At 49.6% G+C, this 27,788-nt stretch overlaps 1 protein-coding gene across 12 annotated transcripts; it reads left to right on the forward strand.

Annotated features, from left to right (window-relative positions):
* Positions 1-4,203: 4,203 nt before the first annotated feature.
* Positions 4,204-27,244, forward strand: LOC127461553 (coiled-coil domain-containing protein 81-like). Of its 12 annotated transcripts, none has more exons than XM_051769462.1 (11): positions 4,204-4,660; positions 5,840-5,901; positions 23,567-23,720; positions 24,104-24,360; positions 24,672-24,757; positions 25,100-25,194; positions 25,628-25,733; positions 25,970-26,078; positions 26,231-26,368; positions 26,725-26,882; positions 27,046-27,244. In XM_051769462.1, exons 1-11 carry the CDS (start codon positions 4,588-4,590, stop codon positions 27,119-27,121), a joined length of 1,314 nt encoding a protein of 437 aa, XP_051625422.1. In that variant the 5' UTR covers positions 4,204-4,587; the 3' UTR covers positions 27,122-27,244. The 12 variants fall into 12 exon arrangements, with proteins under 12 accessions (XP_051625422.1, XP_051625414.1, XP_051625416.1 ...); XM_051769454.1 differs by lacking the exons at positions 23,567-23,720; positions 24,104-24,360; positions 24,672-24,757; ... (1 more) ...; positions 25,628-25,733; positions 25,970-26,078 and adding exons at positions 14,639-14,792; positions 15,176-15,432; positions 15,744-15,829; ... (1 more) ...; positions 16,700-16,805; positions 17,059-17,167 and having other exon boundaries at positions 4,205-4,660; XM_051769456.1 differs by lacking the exons at positions 23,567-23,720; positions 24,104-24,360; positions 24,672-24,757; positions 25,100-25,194; positions 25,628-25,733 and adding exons at positions 14,639-14,792; positions 15,176-15,432; positions 15,744-15,829; positions 16,151-16,266; positions 16,700-16,805 and having other exon boundaries at positions 4,205-4,660.
* Positions 27,245-27,788: the final 544 nt, after the last annotated feature.

A 27,788-nucleotide genomic window follows, 5' to 3' on the forward strand; every position in this document is an offset into this window, starting at 1 on the left:
CTGCAGGGGTTGGCTAATAGTGGCTATGTAGCTAGAATACAGTTAGACTACCTGGCTTATATTCAGGATTCATTTTCCCCCTTGGTTTGTTTGTTTTGTTGCTTTTTTATTATTATTATTTGTCAATTCACTTATTTATTTTGTAATCTGAATATTTATGTCCTATTGTGGTTAAATGGTCTTAAATAGTCTTCTGGTTGGTAGGTAGCACAAAACACCTCATCCTGGATTGATGCAGGGAGGGCTGTGTGAAAGCAGATTACATCTCTGCATGATTAACACTGACTAAGTGTTTGAAGAGCAGTTTCTCATCTTTAAAGACAACTTTCTCTGGTACAAAATATATAGGGAAATGAGTATTTCTATATTAGTCAAAAGAAAGAGCTGCCACAGAGGTAATAGGCATCATTTGTATGTGGGCCAGAAGTTTAATTAGGATTTAACGAAACAGAAAACTAGAACTTGAGCCTATCTGATATAAACCAGAAGTGAAAGCCCTTAAATAGTTTGGAGTGGGGAGAGAATTCAAGGTTTTTACAAAATCGAAAGGGAAAGACAGTGAATAGTTTCAGTAGAAATAATGGAGATGAGGAAGAATTGCAGAAAATACCATAAAAGAATAAAGAAATAGAAGTTTGCAAAAGCCTCAGAGGGAAAATTATGTAAGGAAAGTTCTAGCAAATAAGAAGTAGAATATGAAGTAGTAATTCCTTCATTGCATTTATAGTGCTGAGAATGAACAAGAAAAACCAAAATCCATATCTTGGATGTGATGATGCTGAAGGGTAATAAGCTATAATGGCAAGAGTCACCATCAAGGTTCTCAGATGACAATAGGAGGCTTTAGAAAATAATTTTAAGTGTATGACTTAATCAGTAATTCTTGGAGAATTATTATCAATGACAGTCCAGAAGCAGATTAATTGAGTGGATGTGCAGAAATAAAGTTATTGTCTCCCAAATTTAGCTGCACTTACCTAAAGCACAGCTTGAGTCTTACAGACAAAATGGGGCTAGGTCAGTCAGAGTGGATGTGAGTGGAGTGAGTCAGCCCTTGGGCAGAGGCACAAACCTAGATTCAGTCTCTTGAGCAATGGAAACAGCATTTCCACATGCCACCAGAGCTTGCTGGAGTGACACCTAGAAAGGTTTACCAGGAGCACTGCACTGTCAGTGGTTCCATGGAGATGGTGCTAACTGAGGACCCAGAGGAAGATGGTTCACCTCAGGACCTCATTGTCTCTCAGAACTCCCCTCTGGTTATTCCCTGCAGGCCTTCCAGCAAAAGGAAGATTTTAATTGCTTTGGGGAAGAAGGAGAAAAATAGAGATGGAAATGAGAAATGTATGTGGCTACAGATGCTTGCAGGTATTCACTGTAAGTCTCTTTGTTCAAAAAGTCCTCAGCCCCATTTGACTCTGAAGGAGGAAAAGATATGCTTCTGAGATATTTAAAACTAATTTTGTTCTCATTTGTGTGAGAAGATAAATTGTGATACTTATGAAATTATTTCATTGTAAATGTGTATGCTAAAATATGTTTAGCATACAGCATGGTCTAGATTTAGTCCTTGAAAGTTTAATTTTTTTGCTCTGTGCATTTCATTTGTACTTCCAGTCTGGAAAAAAAAAAAAGCGGTTTATGAAACTGCAGGCAATGTCTCGTATTTCTCTGCTGTGTTACCTCTGTTTTTACTGAAGAGGCCTGCCTTAAGAGGCCACACTTCCTAAGCCCATAGACTGTCTTGTATCTCAAACTGCTAATAAATGCCAACTAATATTAGTTACGGTGTCGGTGTGTGGTTCACATTAAGAACAGCAAGATTCCTTTTAGAACTGGAGTGGGTGCAGTCTGTTGCAGCACTGTGAGCAGGTAGCAGGTCTTCTCAAATAATGGTGAGCCATAAATAAACTTTCTCGGACCAGAACGGTGCAGACTTGTGCATTTTGAGGTTAATCAGTGCTCACAAGGTGCCTCTCCTTCCATCATCAAGCTTTTAACAGAAAAGAGCGCAGGGAAGAGCCATGCACAGGCATCATCTAAGTTTGGGTTTTGTTTACCCTGTGCAACTTGTGGACTCATGCTTTTGTCTGTGTCCTGAGTCTGTAGTGAGAGAAGACTGCAGGAGACATTAGCACTACCCTTCTCCCTTCCACCCAGCATAATTTGGATGGGATTATGGAAGTGCTCGGGTGAGTTCACTGCCCTGAGCATGTGGGGAGCTGGGATCCTTTGTCTGTTCTCTCCCCCTTCTGTTTTACTGATGTCCTCATAAGCCATTTTCTCTTTTTACAACCTGCTTTCCAAATGTGATTGTACCATCATTTTATTATGTACGGAGGTGACTTCAGACCTACATGGTTTGTGTTTTTCTCTCTTTGCTGGCTTGACAAGTTGTATGGAGCCTACTTGTCCACAGAAACACTCAAATGCCCAAGGTTAGCCAGTGGGGAATATGCCTTGAGCCCTCTACCGCAGATTTCCATGTGCTAGACCAGACATAATACATGCCTCAGATTTGATAACTCCAAGTATTTTAATTACATGGATGTATGCTGCTAATGAAGGAATGTAGTAAAATTTAATTTTACTATTGTAATATGCAGCATGATTTGGTTTTTAAGTTGAAATGGTTATACGTAGGATCAAATCGTTCAGAGAGTTCCATACTTAAAATCAATCGATTCAGACAGTTTTTTTCATTCATGAAAAAAAATCTAAAATACTTTTTTAAAACTGGCAGAAATGAAGTTTAGTTCTAGTTTTCACAGTTCCTGAGATGATGTGAAATAGTGGAGTTCAGTTTAATTGACCGTGCACAATGTGTTTGCACGTTACTAATTTTCAAATCCAAGGCTTAATGTCAAAGTTAGAGTTTGAATAAGATAAGTAGACAAATACAAATTTTTTATATACACTCACTTGCTATGATGCTCATGCTTAGATACCTTATTTAATGATAGTTAATACAGTGATACTGATTTTGTCCCTGCTGTGTTCATTATTAACCCCAGAAGGTAATGGAAATTTTATTAGACTTGGTACTGGATATTAATACTGTTCCTGACTATGTTATGAAAAAAATGAAGAAAGAGCCTGCAAACATTTGTAAGTTAATTGCCTGACTTGGAAACCACTAATGTACAGGAGCAACATTTACTCACAGAGATTGTCTTATTCAAAATCTCTCCGATGAGTGGTTGTACATAAAGGCCATAAATCACACCTTCATGGAAAGTCTATGAAATGTTAATGGGAAGGCACCCATAAGGTATTATGGAAACTTAATAAGTTTTCATGAACAGTATTTTAAAGTCATATATAACTAAGTAAAAGAACTGGTCAATGTTTAAAAATAAAGAACTAGAAGTTGAGCTTAGTTTGCGTATATTAAAAAAATAAAAATAGAATCTGGAGCCGCTGTCACCTCATGGTAGCTACTTATATTCTACCTGACAACAGCAGGCACCACGTCCATGTTCCTTCACACCTGGTACACCACACTCAGTGGCTGAGTTACACGTGCCTGCACACGGGTTTTTCATTTCAGCTGTGCCTTGTGTACCTGAACAGTGTAGTGATACCTAATGGACACAATGACAAGCTCATGGCCAAACACAGTTCTTGTCTCAGGGAAGGTGACTTCTTATACCACCTGCACATGGTTATCAGTCCCCATCTGGGCTGGTTTATTTGGGTGTCTGTAGCCAGGTGCAAAGAATCTCTGCAAGCTGGGTAGAAGATTTTGGAAGCTGACAATCATGTCAAGGGAGACTTCCAGGAAGGTGACTGTGCATCGGAGGATGCAGTTGCAAGGCACATGTGCAGTTGTAGTCCTTCTTTGTGGATCCTGGTGTAGGGAAAGAGGTCCATCCCAGTGGCCCTAGGGGATAGGAGGGGCTGAGGGTTGCCCTGGGAGCCAAAATGTGGGGTTGCTTTCCCTCATGACCTGGGGGGACCTCTCCAGCTTTATTCTGAGTGCATGAAGCCCCTTCAGCACTAATGCCTATTCCTCCCCAGGTTCCAGGAGTTCCTGTGTGCCCAGCTGGGGAGGATGAGCTGAGCTGTGCAGGTGGGAGGGTCAGTGCAGCAGCCTGAGGTGACCGGTGGAGCTGCCCTGCTCATGCTGGAGATAAATGTAGGTGAGATTGTGTGGTGGCAGGTTGTGTGCAGCCCTGTGACCCATGGCATGACATCACAGTGGGACACTCACATCCCAGGGACAGTGTCCTTGGAATACACTCTTTGGAGAGGCCTGGACACCACTGGAACTGCCCTCACCAGCACTCTGCTGTGCAGGAGCTGCCCTGCTGCTAGGAGGCAAAGGAAAGCTGTGGGAGAGCGTTGGAGATACCACTTGGAGAAGTGTTGAGAGGGAGGAGAGGAGCAGAGGGATTTTGAGCAGGGCAGGCATCTTTTCTGCTCTATATTGCAGGATCTGCCCTGCTGCCAGGAGACAAGGAGATGATTTAGGAGAGCATTGGAGACGCTGCCTGGGGAGAAGCGTCAAAGAAAGGAGAGGAGCAGAGGGGTTTTGTAGCAGGACAAGCACCTCTTCCTCAGCTGCTGCACTGCAGGGGGGCAGAGATGCAGAACTACCTGCTCTCTAGTTCTGTAGGGCCAGAGGAGCTCCCAACTCTCAAGGAGCTCAGCAACAGTGGTAAGGCCATAGGTGTCCCTTGCAGCAGCACTGTCAGGGCCAAGATTACATGGAGATGAGCTGTGGAAAGCCCCCCTGAGGCTGGGGCCATAGAGGGGGCTCTTTTAGTCAGCACAGGCTGCAGTAAGGAGAGCCCTGCCTTGTGGTGCCTTGAGGCTCTGGGGTGGCTTTGGTAGCTGTGACATCCCACCCTTAAGGGGAAGGGTGATGCTCATGGTAGAAAGGAACAAAAAAAGTCCACAAGAACTTATGATGTTTTATTAGTAAATTACATGCTTGGCATGGAAATTGTGAGTTTCTGACCTACTATATAGGAACATGGCAGTGGGTTTTGGATAAATGGGTAAGATGAAAAGGGAAAGAAAGGAAGAGATGAATTAAAGAGGAAGAGAGCGAGAGAAAGAAAAAGAAAGAAGGAAGGAATCAATCACTACTTCTGGTTCCAATATCAGCCCAGCCAATGGGATGTCCTGGGGGCACCACCTGGGCTTGGTGGGGGTACTTTTTTATAGACACATTTCTATACCCCAAAGAGGTTTCTCACTTTCTATGCAAATTAGTTATCATCTGCAGTCTGTTCTTTCACACCTTTGTGGAAATGGGTTGAAAGGGTTCAGGGGTCTTTGGTGTTCTTCATCCCCCCTACAGTCCATGGTCACTTCTCTATCTCATTCCTGCACTTGCATTGTACTGTGTTGTGCTTCTCTCCAGGATTAATAACAAGGATGTTTGTCCCAGAAAAGTGCTCCTCTACTTCCTCATCGCCCCCTTCTCCAGCCTTATTTTGTCCTTTCCCATGGTGTGTTACTACCAACAATCTCCGGTTATTACCAACAATCCTTGTGTGTTATCAACAAGTTTTAGTTGGCTCCACAGCCATCTGGCTATGGGTGTTTGAGACACACACATGATAATCACCTTCTGGGAAATGGCAGTGTCTAGGAGTGGAAATTCTCTTCCCAAAACTACTGCCTGCCTTTCCTCTCCAGGCCTATCATGGACGCAGGGTGGGTTGCTTTGAGCCTTAGGGCAGTCAGGAATGCAACTGGGCAGCCCCAGAGATGAGACTGGGCAAGGGGGGCTAAAGGGCACTCCACTGTCACCTGTGTGGGTAGGGGCACAGGGGATGGTGGCTGTCACTGAATCAGAGAATGGCAGGGCTTTTCCTTTGCTTTCCAGAAATCTGGAAAATCTGGTCTGGAGCATCTCGCTACATCCACAGACAGCTCTTGCAGAAGAGGGTGAGTCCTGCCTCCTGCACATGCCTCACTGCCACGGTCTGTGGGTGAGGGAATGGGACCGCAACACTGCACAAAGGGGTCCGACTAGGTAGAAGGTCGGAGTGCAATGGCTACTTTATTGAGGTAGAGCAGGGACTTATATAGGGTCTGGTATAGGAGGGTTTGGTAACAGGGGAGGAGCATGGGATTAACATTCCAGGGCATAACAGGATAGGAGAACGCAGGAAGGGAGGAGGAACTTGGGAGGAGTTGGGCATTAGGGACCAATGGGGACTCACTCCACACTTGGCACTCCCCAGCCAATCAGTGCAGGATGAGTGGGAAAATGAAGGAGTAAACAACTTATGGCGGGAAAACAGCTCTGGGCAAGCCTGGGTAAGCCCAGGCTATACAGGAAAATGGGGTTAATACAATCATATGAGGAAAACGTTTTAAACAATGTTTAAAACTGGGTATAAATGAGCAAGTGCATAAGATGGAGTCCCTTCACGCACCATAAATTTCTCTCCAGGCTTTAAAATGTTCCCAGTCAGACTCTGGCTCCTCAGCATCTCCCCCTTTTTTGTTTTCTTGATAGAAGGACAAAAATATTTTACTCAGAATGAGGCTTTTGCAGGCAGCTATGACACAACAAAATGTTAGTAACAACATAAAAAGGGTCATCAAGACTCTGAAACACATTAAAAGTATTTGTTTAGACTAGTTGGGTAAACTAGGGGAACCCAATTTATCAAATAGATCATCTGGGGATATCTTAGGGGAAAATTTAATTTCATTGATAAGGTCACGCAAGATTTTAATGCTTTGGAAAATTGATTCAGAGTGATCGGAAAAATTTAGGCAACACATCCCCTAAAAATCCTGGCACCCATGGCCGTGTGCCAGTAACAGGAAGTCTATGGTGGCCCTGTTTTGAAGGGACTTCTTTCAATTTTTGAGTGGCTTTAACCAGGCCTTCTAGGGTCATGCTGGTTGCGTTGGCCTCTTTCGTGAGCCAGCATCCCACGTGCGTCAGGGTGTTGAGGGCATGCAAGGTTCTGATCCCTGCAATGATAAAAGAGCTGAAATAATTTCCCATGGTTGGCCACAACTCAATATTAGGATCACAATCCTCCGGAATTTTGGAGATTGGAAGAACTCCCATTGGAGGATGCAAAGCATCAGGTGGAACAACAGCAACCTTGGATGAGACTGGAGAATCTCCTTTCACCCACTTAAGGGGAGACTGGAGGGTAGGGTAACTGAGGGTATCTTTTCCATATGACTCGATAACTTGTCTGCTACCTAGCCTCCAGTCTCTTTTTGGAGGAGAAGGTGTTATCGTGGACCTTTTAGTAGTGGTTAATCTTTTAGGGTCGTGTAAAGACTTGGTGGCTGGGGGGTAAGAGGTCTTGCCTCCGGCCCCACTGCCAGGTACTTCACTCTCAATGTATCATTAAGGATGGGGTTTTGCATACAAAGCATTCCGAAGTCTCTCTTGGGGCGAATCAATGAGGTGGGTTTTTCACTGATTAACCCAAATTTGTGTAGGTGGAATAGGGTGACCTGGCCGATGGCACAGGGTCCTCCAATGGGATAGGATGGGATACCAGCCCACACTCTCTCGCCACAGATTAGGAATCTTCCCTGTGGCAGGGCACTTGGTTTGAAGCCTACTGACTCTGTTGTGATTATTTCAAGCGCAGTGCCATTGCACCACAGGGAGGCATCCTGATATATTTTCTTAAAGGGAGTAACATTGTTCTTCTTTATGCAAGATGTAGACCCAGATGCGAACTTAAAACACTGATCAGTAATAACAGAACCTAAGACCTCAAATTCAGCGGGGTCATCCTCAACATAAGAAGGTGATTAAAAATAATTTCTGAAATCGTCACTAAGGGGTAAACCAACTAAACACGTCTGAAATAAATTATTAATATTATTAACCGAAAGACAGATAGTGTCATTATTTGTTTCTTGCGCCAACTTCACCCAAACGTTTTCGGGCTGTTGGTACATCCAGATGGGAATGGCTGACGCGGTCTCCAATGTTGAAAGGATCACTCCGAAACTGATGAAGGTGGTGAAGGCGTAGATGGTTCACATGATGTTTCTCTGAAGACCTTCATGCACTTTGCATGGACCCACCTCGGTCCTGTATCAGTGGAGATACAGGTGTGTCCCTTCCCCAAAGTGATGAGAGGAAAGGGACCCGTCCACTTGTCAGTTAGTAGGTCTTTGTAAAGTATTTTGGCCTTCCTTATGTTCTGTTGGTTTTCTGATCGGAAGTGCCTCCTTATAGGTCTTCTACTTGTGGGCATGTCAGGTCCCTGCAATTATTTTAGAAATTTAGAACATACATGACTTTCTCTAGTCTTTTCTTGGGGAGCCAGACCCATACTCCCCCTTTTTTGTTTCCTTAGTAGATTTTTTATGTTTTGATGGGCCCTTTCCACTATACCCTGCCCCATTCCAGTGGTATGGTGGATACCCCAGCTATTAAAAAATGCTTTGGTTTCTTTTGATACATATGAGGGCCCGTTATCCATTTTGACCTGGTTTGGGACCCCCATTCTTGCAAACGCAGACAAAAAATGCTTCTTGACATCTCGATTTCTCTCACCAGAATGCGTGGTGGCTACTATAATTTTGGAGAATGTGTCAATTGACACATGTACATATCTTACTTTCCCAAATTTGGGCACATGTGTCACATCCAATTGCCAAATTTCTAGTGGCTCCAACCCTCTGGGGTTAGTTCCTTTGGGTTTAAGTGGGGCCACTGCTTGGCAATCAGGGCAGGTCTTTAAAATCTCCTTTGCCTGATTTAATTTCAGATTAAATTGTTTTTGTAGTGATTGACCATTTTGGTGGAAAAACTCATGAGAAAATCTGGCTTGCTGGAATAAATTTGGTACTGGCATCATACCTGCCAGCTAATCTGCAATCTGGTTTCCCTCTGCCACAGGACCTGGTAGAGCAGTGTGGGACTGGGTATGTATAATGTAATATCCTAATTTCCTGTTTTGAATCAAAAACAATAGCTTGTTTAGCAAATCAAACAGAAGCCGATTAGAAACATCTTTTAAATTCTCTTTACTATGCCCACCACATAGGCTGAATCAGATACAATATTTATCACTTCGTTTTGAAAGATCTCGAAAGCACGTACAACTGCTGAAAGTTCCACAATCTGAGGTGAACCTTGCACTTTATGGATATCTTGTCGCCAATTGTCATCCTGTTTCCAGACGATGACTGCATCTCCAGTCCTACCGGAGCCATCCGTGAATATCTTCTTTGCTTCTCTAATTGGAATCTTGGATTGCATAATTTCTAATTTAAATGGAATTTGGGCCAATCTCTGAACAAACTGACATGCCAGGAGGTGAAACTTCACCTCTTCCAGGTATCCACCAATGGCAATTTGGAAATCAACAGAGGGTCTCAGCAGTTGCCCGATTTGTTCAGAGGTTAATGGGAGGTAAACATAATGTGGTTCCCTTCTGTTAAGCTCTAAACACCTCATATGTCCTTTGAAGACTAATTTGCCAATCATTTTACCCAGGGTAACAATAGTCTTTTGGAACTGGTGGGGGAGGAACAACCATTCCCCCAAGTAGAAGTCCTTATTATCGATTCAAAATTGGCCCAAGATGGCCAACGGCTGTTTTTCTTCCCTTATAATTACCAAGGAGGATGGCAGTCCCTCCATCCTCCGACTCACTTCTCTTTCCGATATTTTCTTTTCAACCATATGGAGGGCATCTTCTGCCTCCTTTGTAACAGACCTGGGGAGGAGGATGAATCTGCATCTCCTTTCAAAAGCTCAAATACGGGATGTAAATCACTGGTTGTGATCCCCAGTACAGGGCGTATCCAATTGATAGCTCCTAGTAGCTTCTGGAGGTCATTCAAATTTTGGACATTTTTGTTTGCGGTCTGACACTTTTTTGGTTAATTTGGAGTCCGAGGTACCTCCATGGTGCTTCCTTTTGTACCTTTTCTGGGGAAATTTCTAGACCATGCGAATTTAGAGTAAAAACAACCAAATCTAAAGTCTTTTTGACAGCCAATTCTGTCTCCGCGCAGATCGAAACATTGTCCATATAATGGAAGATGACTGACTTTGTGAATTTCTGCCTAATTGGGGATAAAATTTTTGCAACAAACATTTGACAAAGCGTTGGCGAATTCTTCATCCCCTGGGGAAGCACTTTCCACTGGAACGTGCAGTGAGGTTCGCAAGCATTGATTGCTGGGACGGAAAACACAAATTCACCAAATTGGCTGAATTGAGAAAAATATGAAAGAAGCAGTCCTTTATATCAACAACCATCATGGGTCATTCAGCAGGTAGCATAGATGGAGATGGCATACCTTGCTGAAGGGCTCCCATGGCTTCCAGGACTTCATTCACTTTGCGCAGGTCCTGGAGAAATCTCCAGGATCCTGAGGATTTTTGGAGGACAAACACTGGAGTGTTCCAGGGACTGGTGGAAGACTCCAGGTGTCCTTTGGCCAATTCCTGATCTACCAATTTGTTTAAAATTTGCAGGTTTTGGACTGGTAGGGGCCACTGATCAACCCAGACTGGAACTTCAGTCTTCCACATCAGTCTGGGCAGCTGCACTTGCTCAGTGACTCCCCCTAAAAAATTGTCTCTATTCCGAGATGCCACTGCTCCATGGCATCCTGTCCCCATAAAGTTACTGGAATGTTAAGTACGAATGGTTTGAGAGATGCAGGTCTGCCCTCTGGCCCGTATATGCTGGCAGTTTTGGTACTTCTGGCTGGCTGTTGTGATCCGCCCACCCCGCTGACCCTTATGTCGGTTGACTGTGCTGGCCAGCTGGGAGGCCAGTCTCGGGAGGTGACGATCGTAACGTCGGCCCCCATATCTAACAGTCCTATAATGCTGACTTTTTGTGGTTTCCTGAGTTCTGGAAAATAAACAGAGCATGTCAAGAACAGTCTGGAAGATTTGACAGCAGTCATCCAATTTGCCTGTATTGGGTCGCCACACCTGATCTCCTCATCCTCGGACATAATGCTGACCAAAGCATCTGTGGAGACCATTTTGGCGACCGGAAAATGAATTCTCAAAGGGTCGGATTCTGCCTGATCCCATTGGAAAAGGACAGCAAAAGGTTGGAACTTGCTGGATATGATGGCGAGGCGAATGTGCAGGTCAGGGTGTCGTCGTCTGCTTTGCCTGTTTTCGACGGCTTGAGAGCATACTTCCAGAGCTTGTTTTGCTTCTGGGGTTAGGGATCGAATAGATGTGAGAGTTGGGTCACCTTTAAGTAGCTCGAAGAGGGGGTGCAGTTCCTCTGTTGTGATCCCCAAGACAGGCCTCAGCCAGTTAATGGCTCCTAAAAGCCATTGCAAATCATTCAGGGTCATAGTGTCCGTTACTTTGAAAGTCAGTGGTTGTGGCATGATTTCCTGTTGAGTGATCCTCCATCCGAGGTAGGTCCAAGGTTGGGTGTGTTGAATTTTTTCTGGGGCAAGCTGCAGACCTGCTTTTTGGATGGCGTCAGTTAAGGCAGTCAAGGTGGATTGTAGTTCGGTCCCGTGTTTTGCTGCTATCAGGATGTCATCTATATAATGATAGATGATGGCTGAAGGTGGTAAAACAACTCTACAGGTGGTAAAACAACAGAAATACAAATACTGATGTTATTATTTGTGAGTCTGGTCAACAGGGTAGGTGTCATTACAATTCCCCTCTCGAGTGCTGTGAAATGTGAAACAATTAGGTATACTTGATCTGGTTGAACGTCAGAGGAGGGGTAGACCCCTATGAGTTGTTGAGTGGATTTGAGCTGGAGTGCGGGAGGCACAATGGTTAATATAATCCAGTCTAAGAGTGGTGGTCGTTCCTTAACTACTGGGAAGGCTGGCTGTGTAGGATGGAGTACATCTGAGGGGATTCTTGTATCTTCACACCCCCCTGAGCGCTCTGCCTCTCATTTCCCTGATGTTCACAGTGACATTTCCTAAGGTCAGGCAGCAAATTAAAGTTTACTTTCCATCTTAAATCGGGGGATTTTCTTGGAGGGAGGAACTTGCCATTGATGTTAGCAATAGATCGACAATAGTGAGCCCAATGGCGACCCTTCTTACACCTTTGGCATAATGTCTTTGGGGGGTCAGGTTTCATGGCCAGTTCAGGGCAGTGTTTTTTCATGTGGCCCTTCTGGCCACAATTAAAACGTGTTTGCAGTCAAGTTAGAGCAGCAGTGAGCAATCAGGCCTTATGAGATCCAGACCCCACATTCTTACACGCCTCTATCATATCAAGTAATGTGGGGTCCTTTAAGATTTTAAGTGCCTGTTGGCAGTCCTCATTTGCTTTTTCATACACCAATTTATTAAATAGAATATCTTGACTTTCTGCTGAACCTGGCGTGCAATCGCTCCTTTTAATCTTGTGATAAAATCTATAAATGGTTTCTTAGGCCCCTGATTTGTTAGAGTAAAGGATGGTGTCTGAATATACACATCGACTGCCTTCTTTAATGCTTCAACTGCCAACTCCCTAGTTATGTCTAGGTATTTTATGTCTATGCGTGCCTGATCCTGCCTACTGGTATAATTGCCCTTGCCATATAACATATCTATTGCACTCTGTATCGGGATCCCTCACCTTTCCATCTTTTCGTTTACATATTTGGTAACAAGCTTCTTCTACTCTGCTTCAAAAACTGATGACTGGACAGTGGATAATAGGCCATTGACCACTGCTCGAATATCATAAGGTATCAAATGATAAGCTAGGAAGAAGGACTCAAGGAGTCCCACTGTGAACGGGGCTCCAAGGCCATATTCGATAATTGCTTTTTTGATATGCTTTAACATAGGGTAGGATATTGGCCTCCATTCTGGGGCACGGCCTTCTTCTAAATAAATGGGGAAAGCCTTCAGGAATTCGGCATCATTAGCCTGTGCCACTTTGGCCCTGAAGGCCTTCCAAACGTCTGGTTGTGGTGAGTGACTAATAAGTATGTGTCTAAGGCCTGTGTGTGGTGAGTGCTGGAGGCCTGGGTGGCATAGGCCTCATGGGCACTGCCATGTTCCCAGGTGTTGACACTGGAACTAGGCCTGACCCTGCCCCTCTTTTCCCTTTGGCCCCAGAAGGGCGATGACTCCGGGAAAGAGGCGGAGCTGGCGGGAGAGGGTATGCGCGGAGGCGTGTCAGTGGGTGGATCGGTGATGTAAGCGGGCGGAGGCAGAGGCAGCCTAGGGGGTGGAACTGGAGGTGGAGCCGGTGGGACCCGCCTAAGCTTCTCCCACGCAGATTTTTCCTGAATGGTCCTTTCCCACCTTCGCCGCTTGTGCACTTCGGTTTCGCGTGCGCACGAACGTCCTCCCCCATCACCAACGCCATTTTGTGGAAACCGCCAAAATGTTGCGCCTTCTTCATCCCTCTCGCCATTTTGGGACTTTCGGGGCTTGTCCTTTTCTGGGGATTTTGTCTTGCAGACTAATGATTTTGGCTTGGATTTTTTATGTTTCGATGGGTTTTCTTGGAGATTCTCATTCGAGTTCATCTTTTGGTGCTGTAGCACCATCAGAACGAGTCTCCAGGCAATTATTGCTTCTTTAGCATTTCGGTCACCCCTTTTGTTTGCTTTCCAAATGTGATATCCAATTTTCTCCCAGTCTTCAATTGATGTATTGTCAGAGATTATCTCCCCCTTGTGTTCAAGCCATTTGCCTAATGCTTTTGCTGACTTTTTATCCAAGGGGTGACCATGATCGATAATAAAATCTTTAAGTTTTCTGTATACAAATTTCTGAGAGGTCGACAGCCAGAGTCCTATTATGGTGTTATGCTGACTTCTGGTAATTTGTCGTTGATGTTAAAGTTCCTCTCTCGTGGAGACTGGGAGATGGGAGAGGGAGTAGGGATGTCCCCGACAGCTCACCTGTCCTGTGCGAAGACTCGCGTTGACCTGATGGTCCACAGTCTGCAGTTCAGCCGAGGAGGACTGGCAGGTTGATCACCTCTCCAGGTGCCACCTGAGCCCGGTGAGCACAAGGGAGTTCCTTTAATAAAAGGACCTTCTACCTTGCCCCACGACCTGGGTGCCATATGCCATGGTCCAGTGGGTGAGGGAATGGGACTGCAACACTGCACAAAGGGGTCCGACTAGGTAGAAGGTCGGGGTGCAATTTCTACTTTATTGAGGTAAAGCAGGGACTTATATAGGGTCTGGTATAGGAGGGTTTGGTAACAGGGGAGGAGCATGGGATTAACATTCCAGGGCATAACAGGATAGGAGAACGCAGGAAGGGAGGAGGAACTTGGGAGGAGTTGGGCATTAGGGACGAATGGGAACTCACTCCACACTTGGCACTCTCCAGCCAATCAGTGCAGGATGAGTGGGAAAATGAAGGAGTAAACAACTTATGGCGGGAAAACAGCTCTGGGCAAGCCTGGGCAAGCCCAGGCTATACAGGAAAATGGGGTTAATACAATCATATGAGGAAAACATTTTAAACAATGTTTAAAACTAGATATAAATGAAAAAGTGCATAAGATGGAGTCCCTTCATGCACCATAAATTTCTCTCCAGGCTTTAATACATTCCCAGCTGGACTCTGGCTCCTCAGCACCTCACCCTGTCCCTCTGGGCCTCCAGAGCAGGGGCCAAAGTGCCATTCCCAGGACCATGCCAGTCATGTGGCAGCCACCCCGTCTCTCGGCAGCCCTGCCAATGCTCCCTCCTATTACTTGTGTTTCCAGGCAGTGGAGACTGGAGTTGGGACATTTGCAATTGTCCCAGTGCATGCCAGTGTGGAAGAGGGCAAGGTTTTGACTGTTGAGAGACCTGTGTTCATTGTAAACAAACAACTGAGGACATTCTACAACCTTGAGTGTGAGGAAACCAAAATTCCTGGTAAGAAGATGGAATACTTTCCCCACACAGCCCTTGCATTTGGGTTGTTGCCAACAGCTCTGACACAGCCAAAGATGACACTTCCAACCTGGAGAGTGCTGAGTGTGGGCCCACATAGGGCAGCCCAGCACCTTGCCCCTCTCTGGGGAGCCAGCCTCATCTCCCCAGCTCCCCCTGTGCTCCAGCTGGTTGATTGCAGCAGGAGGCCAAGCTTTGCTTGGCTTCTCCTGACCACCAGCTCTGTTCTGGAGAGGTGACTGAAGCTGAAAGGGGAGCACTGTCTGGTAGAGTGTTGCCTGAGGGCTGGGCACTGATGACCCCTAATCTTGGAATTGGCTGAACTCTGGTGGCAGACACCCTGTTGCTTTGTTCTTGTTTCCTAGACGAGACACCTGTTGTTCAGCTGGACTTTGGGGAGATTGCTGCAGATACCCACTTCCGCCGAGAAATTGTGGAGCTGTGTGTACATGAGACCCTGCTTTGCTTTGCTGGGGCCCTCCGAGACAACAAAGAGGTGGAATTCTCCTTCAAGGGCATTGGTATCCTTGCTGTGCGAGGAAAAGTAGTCAGCATGACCTTCTTTGATCGCTGCCTGCTGAAGCTGGATACGACAGGAAACATGCTGAAAGCTCTTCTGGAGGTGAGCTTGCCATTTCTATGGGATTCCTCTTCGTGGCTCTGTGGCAACGCTGTCAAAGCTCTCCTGCTGCCTTCTCTCAGTTGTCATGACCTGCCTCACCACCCAGCCTAGGCACACTCCTGATGAGCTTGTCCATGTCTGGGCAGTGCCTCGGCCCTTTGAGGGAGGGTCTAATGACATCAAGGGAGAAGGTGGTGTGAGGCTTTCTGGGAAGCAGCAGTTGTGTCTCTGAGCAGCAAGGCACTTTGCCACCTTGGTGGGCAACCAGCATGTTTCTGGGTGTCTGTTGAAATGTGGCTGTCCCCTTCCAGGACTCCAACATGATGAGGATCGTGGCCTTTCCAGGCCAAAATGATTTTAATCGGGTCAGTCGAGATGAGGTCATCACACTACCAAGGTGAGCAGGATGGCTTCTGCGGCTTCTGCAGCTTCTAGTTCATTGAGGCTCCATTCCAACCAAAATTGGGCAGGATGAGCCCCTTCCCGGGTGAGCTTCTTGCTCTGCCCACCGCTCACTCTTCCCTGGCTTGGAGATTGCAGACAAAGGGGCCAGTCAACTTTCAATGTACCCTGAGAGAGGTGGGACAGTCTGCATGGGCAGCAAGGAGGGTTGTTGTGCACCGTGTCCTCCAAGGACTTGTCAGTGGCTCCCAAAGACGGGTGCCAGCAGTTACAAGTGTGAGCCCCCAAGGGAGCCTGGTGCCCCAGCTTTACCCAGTTGGTGCCTTCTTGTTTCCAGTCTTGTAGTGGAGACCCCACACCAGCCATGGGCTCCTCTGATTTCCCTGAAGCCCAGCAGAGAGTCGGCGCCCTGGGGCGGGGGTTCTCGCAGAGGTAATGTGCCATCTGAGGGCTGGCAGGGACTGAGGGTGCTCTTGCCCTCATGAGGGCAGGTCTGAGGTCACTGTGTGATGACCCATTCTGGAAGAGGCTCTGAGCTGTGGGCAGCCCCTACAGTCCAATCCCTCCAGTGGGCCCTGGGGATTCCCAGTACCTCCCAGTTCTTCCTATTGGTGAGTCCCTTCTGATGGCAGAGTGGTGAGTAGGAGAGGAGGAAAATCATGTCCCACAGAGATGGGTGGCTTGGTGGGAATTCAGCTCTGGATCAAGTGTGGGTAAGGGACAGGGGCCTGCCTGAAACTCTGGCTCCCAGGGGTGGCAAGGACTGAGGGTGAGCCTTGTGTGGCACGACTGAGCAGCTCTGCCCCTCCTGCTGGCCACGTGATCTCAAAGACACGGAATGCTCTTCCCTTTCTCCCACTTGCAGTCAGCGTGCTGGATCCAGTGTTCCTGGCTCGACGGAGGGTTTCCCAGGCCAGTCAGCAGTCAGTGGAATCTGATCGGCCTAAAGACAAGGAGGCTGGCCGAGGAGGGTGAGCCCTGTAGAGGAGTGGTGTGGCTGAGGCTGTGTGGGGTACACTGCACACTTGGGGTAGAGAGGGAGAGATGTTTCCTTTGGCTGGGGTGCACGTGCTGATGTTGAATGGCCCTGGAGACCTTGTCCTGCTGGACTCGTGGTCCTGCTGAACTGCCGCATGGTGCCATGGAGCAGGGTGTGAGCCCATCGCACAGATACAGGCTCAGACTGGGCTCCCACAGACTCAGACTGCTGGCCTTCCTCTTTAGATTCCTGCCTGTAATCCAGGAGAAGACCGATAAGATGCTAATGCACCCCACACCTCAATCTGAGTCACGGTCAAAGCTCCCTGAATGTACTCCACGACCCTCAGCAATGGTACATCCTTGGGTTTTGCCAGCCCTGTGTCACATTTTGGGCTCTGGGCCGAGGCAGAGAGGCAGCAGGAGCTGCCCATTGTCCCAGCCCTCCTGCCCTAGCCATGCTCAAGGTGACTAATGTTGCATGTGTGGTGTGTGCATGGCCTTCAGGGAATGCACTCCCTCTACAATGAGAGGGAAGAAAGAGAGCTCCAGCTGCTGATGGCATCCAGGCGCCATGAGGTGGAAGGTGAAGTGTGGCGCAAATACTTTGGCAACCGAACGGGACAGGACACAGAGCTAGGAAAGGTATGGCATGCACCTCACATCCCCCAGGAAAGGGGCATTTCCCCCCCTCGCTCTTTGGGCCAGTGACACTCTGGCCGTGGAGCTGCAACACCTGGGAAGGAGCAGGAAAGGTGTCCGGGCACAGCAGCAGTGCCATGGCCTGCCCTCCCTGCAGGTGGAGCTGTTCCTGAGGCCCCAGGCTGGAGCATGCAGCTGGCTATGGCATGGGCTGGCAGCTTTGTGCTCTCTGCAAGGGGTCAGCACCACTGCTTTGAAGACCAAGCCAAGCCTGTGCAAGTCACACGCCTCAGCTGAAGCTCTGGGAGCAGCCCCAGCCATTGGTGGCAGTGCTTTAGAAGTCTCCTCTGCCTTTGCAGACCTCCTGCCCCTACGTGTTTGAGGATCCCTATCGCCCTCCCTACCTCCTGAGAAAGGCCTATGCTGAGAAGCTGAAGGAGAAGGGGCGAAGCACGGCAAGGCAGAGCACATTAGAGCAGCAGGAAGAGCTGCAGCTCCCGAGGAAAGTACTGGAAGAGTAAGTGTGGTTGTGGCACGAGGGCCCATGACAGGTCCCGTGGAGCAGTGCCTGGGCTCAGCAGCACTGCCAGGAACTACTGACCTGAGCCAGGCTTTGGGGCATGGGGAGCCCTTTTCCCTGGCTGCAGAGCTGAGGAGGCCTTTTCTTCTGTCTCCTTTAGCAAGGGGGTGCAGACAGGTCTGTTGGAGCACCGTTGGGACGGCCCAGGGACTGCCAGCTTTGGCAAGAAGATGTGAGCAGCTCCAGAGAGACCCTTGTCACAGCATCCACCCTTTTCAACGAGAGAGCTGCCAGGAATGGGTGGCAGAGGCAAGGAATGCCTTAGCAAAGGAGAACATGCCAAATAGAGGCTGCTGGTACCTGATCCCAGCTGCAGTGACCATGCTCCTGCCTTCACTGCCTTTCTCTGCAGGCCAAGGGGACAGGAGGGGCCCCTGCAGCCCCCTGGCCAAGGGGCAAATGGGCTGGAGGTACCTGGTCCTGTCAACCAGTGGTGACAGGCCGTGGGACTGAAAAGAGTGGTGTCCCTTCCAGGCTAAAGGGCATGGGGCTTCAAAGCACAGCTGTCCTGCATCCAAACACTGCTTCGTGGGGATAACCAGAGGTCTGTGGCTGGTCACAGCACTGTTGGTACAGATTTGCTCTGGGTAACCCTCCCTGCCTCCTCTCTCTCTGTGGCTGGTATGGGGAAATTCAAAAGCAGAATCTAACCTACACCACTAAAGAAAACAGTTGGCTTGATGCTCCTTGAAGAGCTACACTGACATGGAGAAATGTGCTTCATTGGTGGCATTCCTTTAGTTGAACAAGGCTGGCTTACCCTCAGAAACTGTTCAATGGCCTTCTTGGGAGAAAGTGTATTCATTTCAGAGAGAGAGAAAATTTTGAAAGTGCCAAAGCCCTTTTTTTGCAAGGTAAATTACAGCATGACGAAGAAAGGCATGACCTGCAAGGGTAAAAGAGTACTTGCAGCAGCATGTGCAACTATGCCAGACCCATGTCACTCCAGGGTCTCCCCTGGGACTGCCACTACCAAATATCGTCTTCCTTATTGCCATGGCTAGTGGGATTGAGTGCAGCCTCAGCAAGTGTGCAGATCTCTTGGGAGTAGGAGTCAGGCTGACGGTTTTGGAGATAGATCTTCAATCTGTGGAGTTTATTCAGGGATTTATCCAGGCACTGAGCAGCCAGAAAACCTCTTTGGTTGCCTCTCCAGATGCCCAGGGCTCCCAAACTGTAATTTCCTGACTTCTCAGCTGGCCGGAAGCATATCCACAGTGGCTGGTCTATGGCCAGCAGATTGGTGGAATTAGAAGGTGACTTGACAGGGGCAGTGGTAACACAGGGTTCTGGGGACAGGCTTAGGAGATCGAAGTCACACTGCATTTGTATTGCAAACTTAAGTGATTAATCCGTTATGTGTGTTGGGTTTTATTTGGTGGGTTTTTTTGTTTTGTTTGTTTGTTTGTTTGTTTTTAATCACATGAGGCACTATTTCTCTTGAGAGGCAAGGGGAGCAGGAGGTATTGGGTAGAGATGAACTGCTGCAGCAAAGACGCTCAGGAGCGAAGCAGGGGGACACAGGGAACCAGACAGGCGGGGGGTGCTCCTAAAATGCCGCTGCCCCACCGCGGGCACGGAGAAGGGCTCGGCCTCCCGACAGGACACGCTGGCAACAGGAGCAGAGGCAGCCCTGAGCAGGCGCGGGCCGGGATCGCTCGCGCCTGGGCCCAGGAGCGCGGCCCCCAGGGCGGGAGGCGGCGGGAATGGCGGCCCCCGGCAGCTCCAGCGACCAGCCGGGCGCTGTCTGTGCCCTCGCGGGAGGAGCTCCCCCCGTGCTGTCCGCTCGGCATAGAGCCGCGTCCTCTGTGCGCTCCAGACAAGATATGGCGACCTCAGGCAGAGCTCCCGGGAAAACGTGCAGCAGTCCAGGTGCCTGGGAGACGGGAAAGGCCAGAGCCTGACGCTGGTATCGGAGGGCAGCAGTCAACACCAGTGCGACCAGGTGGACGGTCTGGTCTGCTGTAAGCTGAGAGGCAGTGGGAAGGTTAGGAAGCATGAAGGAGGCTGAGGAGAAGATTGGTGCGGCCACACTCTGCAAACCCCGAGGCAAATGCACCAGCCAGGGGCATCACAAGGAACAAAGGATCCCTGCTCTCTCGCCTGCAGGCAGAAGGAGAGGACCTAAGACAGGGGGAAATGGGAACGGATTTCTCACAAATCACCTCCCCAGGTGCCCTTAAACAACAGGTAGGAGGCTCTGGAACTTGAGGGCCAGGCACATGACACTGTGGACAAAGGTTCATCCAGGGGGGAGGGGTTGCCTCAGTGGAGTCAGTTTACTCCCCTCATCATGACCATCTCTGATAAGAAAAAAAATAATGGTAATTGTCATTTATGACTCCATTCTGAGAGGAACAGGGCTCCCAATAGGCCACAACCCATAGAGAAGTGCGCTGCCTCCCTGGGGCCCAGGGTAGTGATACTGCCAGGAAACTCTCCAGCCTCATATAACCCTCTCATTATTATCCTGTGCTGGTTTTTCACGTGGGCAGTGATGATATACCAGCAAGAAGTCTTGAGGACAATCGAGAGATGTCAGGGTCTTGAGACAACTGGTTGAGGGATGTGGAGCACAAGTAGTGTTTTCATTATCAGTTTCAGGGAATGATGGGGATAGAAACAGGAAAATCCAACAGATCAACACCTGGATTGAAGCCTAGTGTTATCAGCAGAATTTGGCTTTTTTTGATCACTGGTTAGTTTATACAACACTGAACCTGCTGGCAACAGATGGGCTACACCTGTTTCAAAGTGGGGAAAAGGAATTTTGCTTAGGAGTTAGCAGTTGAGAGACCTTTAAGCTACAGCTGAAGGGGGGAAAGGATAAATCCAGGATCACTAGAGATAAGCCTGGGGGTGGCATGCCACTGTGTGAGGGCTGGGTTGCTACCAAAGTCCTTCAGTATGCCGTCTCAGTATAGGTAGGGAATGGAGATCCATGTGGCAGCAAGGATGCAAGAGTTGTTGAGGTATGAGAAGCCACAGAAGTGCCTGTGAATGGTCATGCAGGAATTAGCGGTTCTCCCCCCCAGAAAGTCAATGGGACCAATAGCCCAGCTGAAGTGCATCTACACCAATGCAGGCAGCATGAGCAACAGACAGGAGGAACTGGAAACCATTGTGTATCAGGAAAGCTGTGACATACTTGCCATCACAGAGACATGGGATGACTCACACAACTTGAGTGCTGCAACAGGTGGCTATGAATTCTTCAAAAGGGACAGGAGATGAAGGAGAGGCAGTGGGGTAGCCTTGTAAGTCAGAGAGTGTTTTGATTTTCTGGAGCTTAATGGTGGTGTGATAGGGTTGAGTGTATCAGGGTAAGACCCAAGGGGAAAGCCAACAAGGCAGATATTGTGGTGGGAGTCTGTTACAGACTTCCCAAGCAGTATGAAGAGGCAGATGAAATATCTTATAAGCAAAGGGAGAAATCTTATGATCACTAGCCCTTGTTTTCATGTGGGATTTCAACTTACCAGATGTCTGCTTGAAATACAACACAGCAGAGACAACACAGCCTAAGAATTTAGGAAAGGCAAATCCTGCTTGACCAACATGGGTCTCCTTCTATGGTGGGACTCTTTTGGAAAATATGGAGTCCAGCTCCTGGGGGACCTGGGAGAGTGAGATTCCCACCTCTGTACATGCTGCTGGTGCTCTTCCCTTCCATAGTGTGTGTCTTACCCTGAGCAATGGTGGCACAGGCTGCTCTGTGATGCTGCCCAGTGCATTGGCACCTGCACCCCTCTTTTGGGGGAGCTTCAGCCCTTCAGGACCACCTTGTTACTCTGGTGTTGGGGCTTGGGCTCATGGGGCCTTTGGTCAGTGCTTGGGTAAGAGTCTTCTCATTCCTTATATCTTCAAGGCTTTATCCTGGTGCTGCTTCTAGCATATCTCCTGCTCCTGGAGCTGTGCTCAGGGTCCCCATGGGATAATGGGGCACTGGGAGCTTACTGGAGAGTTTGGGAGCCAATAGTCATGTCTAGGGAAGTTTTCCAGGAGGGCACGTGTATGAGGGATGATGCAGTTGCAAGGCACATGGTGCCTTTGCAGCATCCCATGTGCAGTTGTAGTCCTTCTTTGTGGATCCTAGTGTAGGAAAAGAGGTCCATCCCAGTGACCCTAGGGGATAGGGGAGCCAAAACGTGGGGTTGCTTTCCCTTGTGACCTGGGGGAGACCTCTCCAGCTTTATTCTGAGTGCATGAAGCCCCTTCAGCACTAATGCCTATTCCTCCCCAGGTTCCAGGAGTTCCTGTGTGCCCAGCTGGGGAGGATGAGCTGAGCTGTGCAGGTGGGAGGGTCAGTGCAGCAGCCTGAGGTGACCGGTGGAGCTGCCCTGCTCATGCTGGAGATAAATGTAGGTGAGATTGTGTGGTGGCAGGTTGTGTGCAGCCCTGTGACCCATGGCATGACATCACAGTGGGACACTCACATCCCAGGGACAGGTCCCCCTTCACACTCTTTGGAGAGGTCTGGGTGATTACCAGGACTGCTCTCACCAGCACCCTGCTGTGCAGGAGCTGCCCTGCTGCCAGGAGGCAAAGGGAAGCTGTGGGAGAGCGTTGGAGATACCACTTGGAGAAGTGTTGAGGAGAGAGGAGAGGAGCAGAGGGATTCTGTAGCAGAGCAAGCAGCTTTTCTGCACTGCTGCGCAGGAGCTGCCCTGCTGCCAGGAGACTTTAGAAGAACATTGTAGACACCACTTGGGAAGAAGTGCAGAGGAGGAGAGGAGCAGAGGGGTTTTATAGCAGGACAAGCACCTCTTCCTCATCTGCTGCACTGCAGGGGGGCAAAGATAATGAAGTACATGCGCTATAAGCCTGTGGGGCCGGAGGAGCTCCCAACTCTCAAAGAGCTCAGCAACAGTGGTAAGGCCATAGGTGTCCCTTGCAGCAGCACTGTCAGGGCCAAGATTACATGGAGATGAGCTGTGGAAAGCCCCCCTGAGGCTGGGGCCATAGAGGGGGCTCTTTTGGACAGCACAGACTGCAGTAAGGAGAGCCCTGCCTTGTGGTGCCTTGAGGCTCTGGGGTAGCTTTGGAAGCCCAGGCCTCTAGGAACTGGCAGTGTCTAGGAGTGGAAATCCCCTTCCCAGAACTACTGCCTGCGTTTCCTCCCCAGGCCTATCATGGACACAGGGTGGGTTGCTTTAAACGTGGAGTCAAACACGCAGTTGGGCAGCCCCTGATGAGAGTGCTTATTCAGGGCAAGGGGTGCTTGAGGGCGCCCCACTGTCACCTGTGTGGGTAGGGGCACAGGGGATGGTGGCTGTCACTGAATCAGAGCATGGCAGAGCTTTTCCTTTGCTTTCCAGAAATCTGGAAAATCTGGTCTGGAGCATGTCACTACATCCACAGACAACTCTTGCAGAAGAGGGTGAGTCCTGCCTCCTGTACATGCCTCACCCTGTCCCTCTGGGCCTCCAGAGCAGGGGCCAAAGTGCCATTCCCAGGACCATGCCAGTCATGTGGCAGCCACCTCGCCTCTGGGCAGCCCTGCCAATGCTCCCTCCTATTGCTTGTTTCCAGGCAGTGGAGATTGGAGTTGGGACATTTGCAATTGTCCCAGTGCATGCCAGTGTGGAAGAGGGCAAGGTTTTGACTGTTGAGAGACCTGTGTTCATTGTAAACAAACAACTGAGGACATTCTACAACCTTGAGTGTGAGGAAACCAAAATTCCTGGTAAGAAAATGGAATACTTTCCCTACACAGTCCTTGCATTTGGGTTGTTGCCAACAGCTCTGACACAGCCAAAGATGACACTTCCAACCTGGAGAGTGCTGAGTGTGGGCCCACATAGGGCAGCCCAGCACCTTGCCCCTCTCTGGGGAGCCAGCCTCATCTCCCCAGCTCCCCCTGTGCTCCAGCTGGTTGATTGCAGCAGGAGGCCAAGCTTTGCTTGGCTTCTCCTGACCACCAGCTCTGTTCTGGAGATGTGACTGAAGCTGAAAGGGGAGCACTGTCTGGCAGAGTGTTGCCTGAGGGCTGGGCACTGATGACCCCTAATCTTGGAATTGGCTGAACTCTGGTGGCAGACACCCTGTTGCTTTGTTCTTGTTTCCTAGATGAGACACCTGTTGTTCAGCTGGACTTTGGGGAGATTGCTGCAGATACCCACTTCCGCCGAGAAATTGTGGAGCTGTGTGTACATGAGACCCTGCTTTGCTTTGCTGGAGCTCTTGCAGACGAGAAGGAGGTGGAATTCTCCTTCAAGGGCATTGGTATCCTTGCTGTGCGAGGAAAAGTGGTCAGCATGACCTTCTTTGATCACTGCGTGTTGGAGCCAGATGTGACAGGAAACATGCTGAAAGCTCTTCTCAGGGTGAGCTTGTCATTTCTATGGGATTCCTCTTCGTGGCTCTGTGGCAACGCTGTCAAAGCTCTCCTGCTGCCTTCTCTCAGTTGTCATGACCTGCCTCACCACCCAGCCTAGGCACACTCCTGATGAGCTTGTCCATGTCTTGGCAGTGCCTTGGCCCTTTGAGGGAGGGTCTAATGACATCAAGGGAGAAGGTGGTGTGAGGCTTTCTGGGAAGCAGCAGTTGTGTCTCTGAGCAGCAAGGCGCTTTGCCACCTTGGTGGGCAACCAGCATGTTTCTGGGTGTCTGTTGAAATGTGGCTGTCCCCTTCCAGGACTCCAACATGATGAGGATCGTGGCCTTTCCAGGCCAAAATGATTTTAATCGGGTCAGTCGAGATGAGGTCATCACACTACCAAGGTGAGCTGGATGGCTTCTGCAGCTTCTGCAGCTTCTAGTTCATTGAGGCTCCATTCCAACCAAACTTGGGCAGGACGAGCCCCTTCTCTGGAGAGCTTCCTGCTCTGCCCACCGCTCACTCTTCCCTGGCTTGGAGATTGCAGACAAAGGGGCCAGTCAACTTTCAATGTGCCCTGAGAGAGGTGGGACAGTCTGCATGGGCAGCAAGGAGGGTTGTTGTGCACCGTGTCCTCCAAGGACTTGTCAGTGGCTCCCAAAGACGGGTGCCAGCAGTTACAAGTGTGAGCCCCCAAGGGAGCCTGGTGCCCCAGCTTTACCCAGTTGGTGCCTTCTTGTTTCCAGTCTTGTAGTGGAGACCCCACACCAGCCATGGGCTCCTCTGATTTCCCTGAAGCCCAGCAGAGAGTCGGCGCCCTGGGGCGGGGGTTCTCGCAGAGGTAATGTGCCATCTGAGGGCTGGCAGGGACTGAGGGTGCTCTTGCCCTCATGAGGGCAGGTCTGAGGTCACTGTGTGATGACCCATTCTGGAAGAGGCTCTGAGCTGTGGGCAGCCCCTACAGTCCAATCCCTCCAGTGGGCCCTGGGGATTCCCAGTACCTCCCAGTTCTTCCTATTGGTGAGTCCCTTCTGATGGCAGAGTGGTGAGTAGGAGAGGAGGAAAATCATGTCCCACAGAGATGGGTGGCTTGGTGGGAATTCAGCTCTGGATCAAGTGTGGGTAAGGGACAGGGGCCTGCCTGGAACTCTGGCTCCCAAGGGTGGCAAGGACTGAGGGTGAGCCTTGTGTGGCACAACTGAGCAGCTCTGCCCCTCCTGCTGGCCACGTGATCTCAAAGACACGGAATGCTCTTCCCTTTCTCCCACTTGCAGTCAGCGTGCTGGATCCAGTGTTCCTGGCTCGACGGAGGGTTTCCCAGGCCAGTCAGCAGTCAGTGGAATCTGATCGGCCTAAAGACAAGGAGGCTGGCCGAGGAGGGTGAGCCCTGTAGAGGAGTGGTGTGGCTGAGGCTGTGTGGGGTACACTGCACACTTGGGGTAGAGAGGGAGAGATGTTTCCTTTGGCTGGGGTGCACGTGCTGATGTTGAATGGCCTTGGAGACCTTGTCCTGCTGAACTGCCGCATGGTGCCATGGAGCAGGGTGTGAGCCCATCGCACAGATACAGGCTCAGACTGGGCTCCCACAGACTCAGACTGCTGGCCTTCCTCTTTAGATTCCTGCCTGTAATCCAGGAGAAGACCGATAAGATGCTAATGCACCCCACACCTCAATCTGAGTCACGGTCAAAGCTCCCCAAATGTGCTCCACGACCCTCAGCAATGGTACATCCTTGGGTTTTGCCAGCCCTGTGTCACATTTTGGGCTCTGGGCCGAGGCAGAGAGGCAGCAGGAGCTGCCCATTGTCCCAGCCCTCCTGCCCTAGCCATGCTCAAGGTGACTAATGTTGCATGTGTGGTGTGTGCATGGCCTTTAGGGAATGCACTCCCTCTACAATGAGAGGGAAGAAAGAGAGCTCCAGCTGCTGATGGCATCCAGGCGCCATGAGGTGGAAGGTGAAGTGTGGCGCAAATACTTTGGCAACCGAACGAGACAGATCACAGAGCTAGGAGAGGTATGGCATGCACCTCACATCCCCCAGGAAAGGGGCATTTCCCCCCCTCGCTCTTTGGGCCAGTGACACTCTGGCCCTGGAGCTGCAACACCTGGGAAGGAGCAGGAAAGGTGTCCGGGCACAGCAGCAGTGCCATGGCCTGCCCTCCCTGCAGGTGGAGCTGTTCCTGAGGCCCCAGGCTGGAGCGTGCAGCTGGCTATGGCATGGGCTGGCAGCTTTGTGCTCTCTGCGAGGGGTCAGCACCACTGCTTTGAAGACCAAGCCAAGCCTGTGCAAGTCACACGCCTCAGCTGAAGCTCTGGGAGCAGCCCCAGCCATTGGTGGCAGTGCTTTAGAAGTCTCCTCTGCCTTTGCAGACCTCCTGCCCCTACGTGTTTGAGGATCCCTATCGCCCTCCCTACCTCCTGAGAAAGGCCTATGCTGAGAAGCTGAAGGAGAAGGGGCGAAGCACGGCAAGGCAGAGCACATTAGAGCAGCAGGAAGAGCTGCAGCTCCCGAGGAAAGTACTGGAAGAGTAAGTGTGGTTGTGGCACGAGGGCCCATGACAGGTCCCGTGGAGCAGTGCCTGGGCTCAGCAGCACTGCCAGGAACTACTGACCTGAGCCAGGCTTTGGGGCATGGGGAGCCCTTTTCCCTGGCTGCAGAGCTGAGGAGGCCTTTTCTTCTGTCTCCTTTAGCAAGGGGGTGCAGACAGGTCTGTTGGAGCACCGTTGGGACAGCCCAGGGACTGCCAGCTTTGGCAAGAAGATGTGAGCAGCTCCAGAGAGACCCTTGTCACAGCATCCACCCTTTTCAACGAGAGAGCTGCCAGGAATGGGTGGCAGGGGCAAGGAATGCCTTAGCAAAGGAGAACATGCCAAATAGAGGCTGCTGGTACCTGATCCCAGCTGCAGTGACCATGCTCTTGCCTTCACTGCCTTTCTCTGCAGGCCAAGGGGATAGGAGGGGCCCCTGCAGCCCCCTGGCCAAGGGGCAAATGGGCTGGAGGTACCTGGTCCTGTCAACCAGTGGTGACAGGCCGTGGGACTGAAAAGAGTGGTGTCCCTTCCAGGCTAAAGGGCATGGGGCTTCAAAGCACAGCTGTCCTGCATCCAAACACTGCTTCGTGGGGATAACCAGAGGTCTGTGGCTGGTCACAGCACTGTTGGTACAGATTCGCTCTGGCCAAAGACAACAGCTGGCTTGATGCTCCTTGAAGAGCTACACTGACATGGAGAAATGGCATTCCTTTAGTTGAGCAAGGCTGGCTTACCCTCAGGAACTGTTCAGTGGCCTTCTTGGGAGACAGTTTATTCATTTTGGAAAGAGAGAAACTTTTAAAAGTGCCAATGCCCTTTTTTTGCAAGGAAAACTACAGTATGAAGAAAGGCCTGACCTGGAATGTTAAAAGCACTAGCAGCATCAGCAGTTTCTGAGGCTC

The sequence above is a fragment of the Manacus candei genome, unplaced genomic scaffold (assembly GCF_025592945.1).
Source record: "Manacus candei isolate 608988 ecotype Guabito, Panama unplaced genomic scaffold, ASM2559294v1 h1tg000108l, whole genome shotgun sequence".
In the NCBI taxonomy this organism is placed as follows: Eukaryota; Metazoa; Chordata; class Aves; order Passeriformes; family Pipridae; genus Manacus; species Manacus candei.

Bases quoted from the DNA above. Each gene is read 5' to 3' on its own strand.
- LOC127461553 (XM_051769454.1), top strand. From the start codon at position 4,588: ATGCAGAACTACCTGCTCTCTAGTTCTGTAGGGCCAGAGGAGCTCCCA. The intron at 15,433-15,743 runs GTGAGCTTGCCA...GTCCCCTTCCAG, and splicing joins TGCTGAAAGCTCTTCTGGAG to GACTCCAACATGATGAGGAT. The intron at 26,883-27,045 runs GTAAGTGTGGTT...TGTCTCCTTTAG, and splicing joins CCGAGGAAAGTACTGGAAGA to CAAGGGGGTGCAGACAGGTC.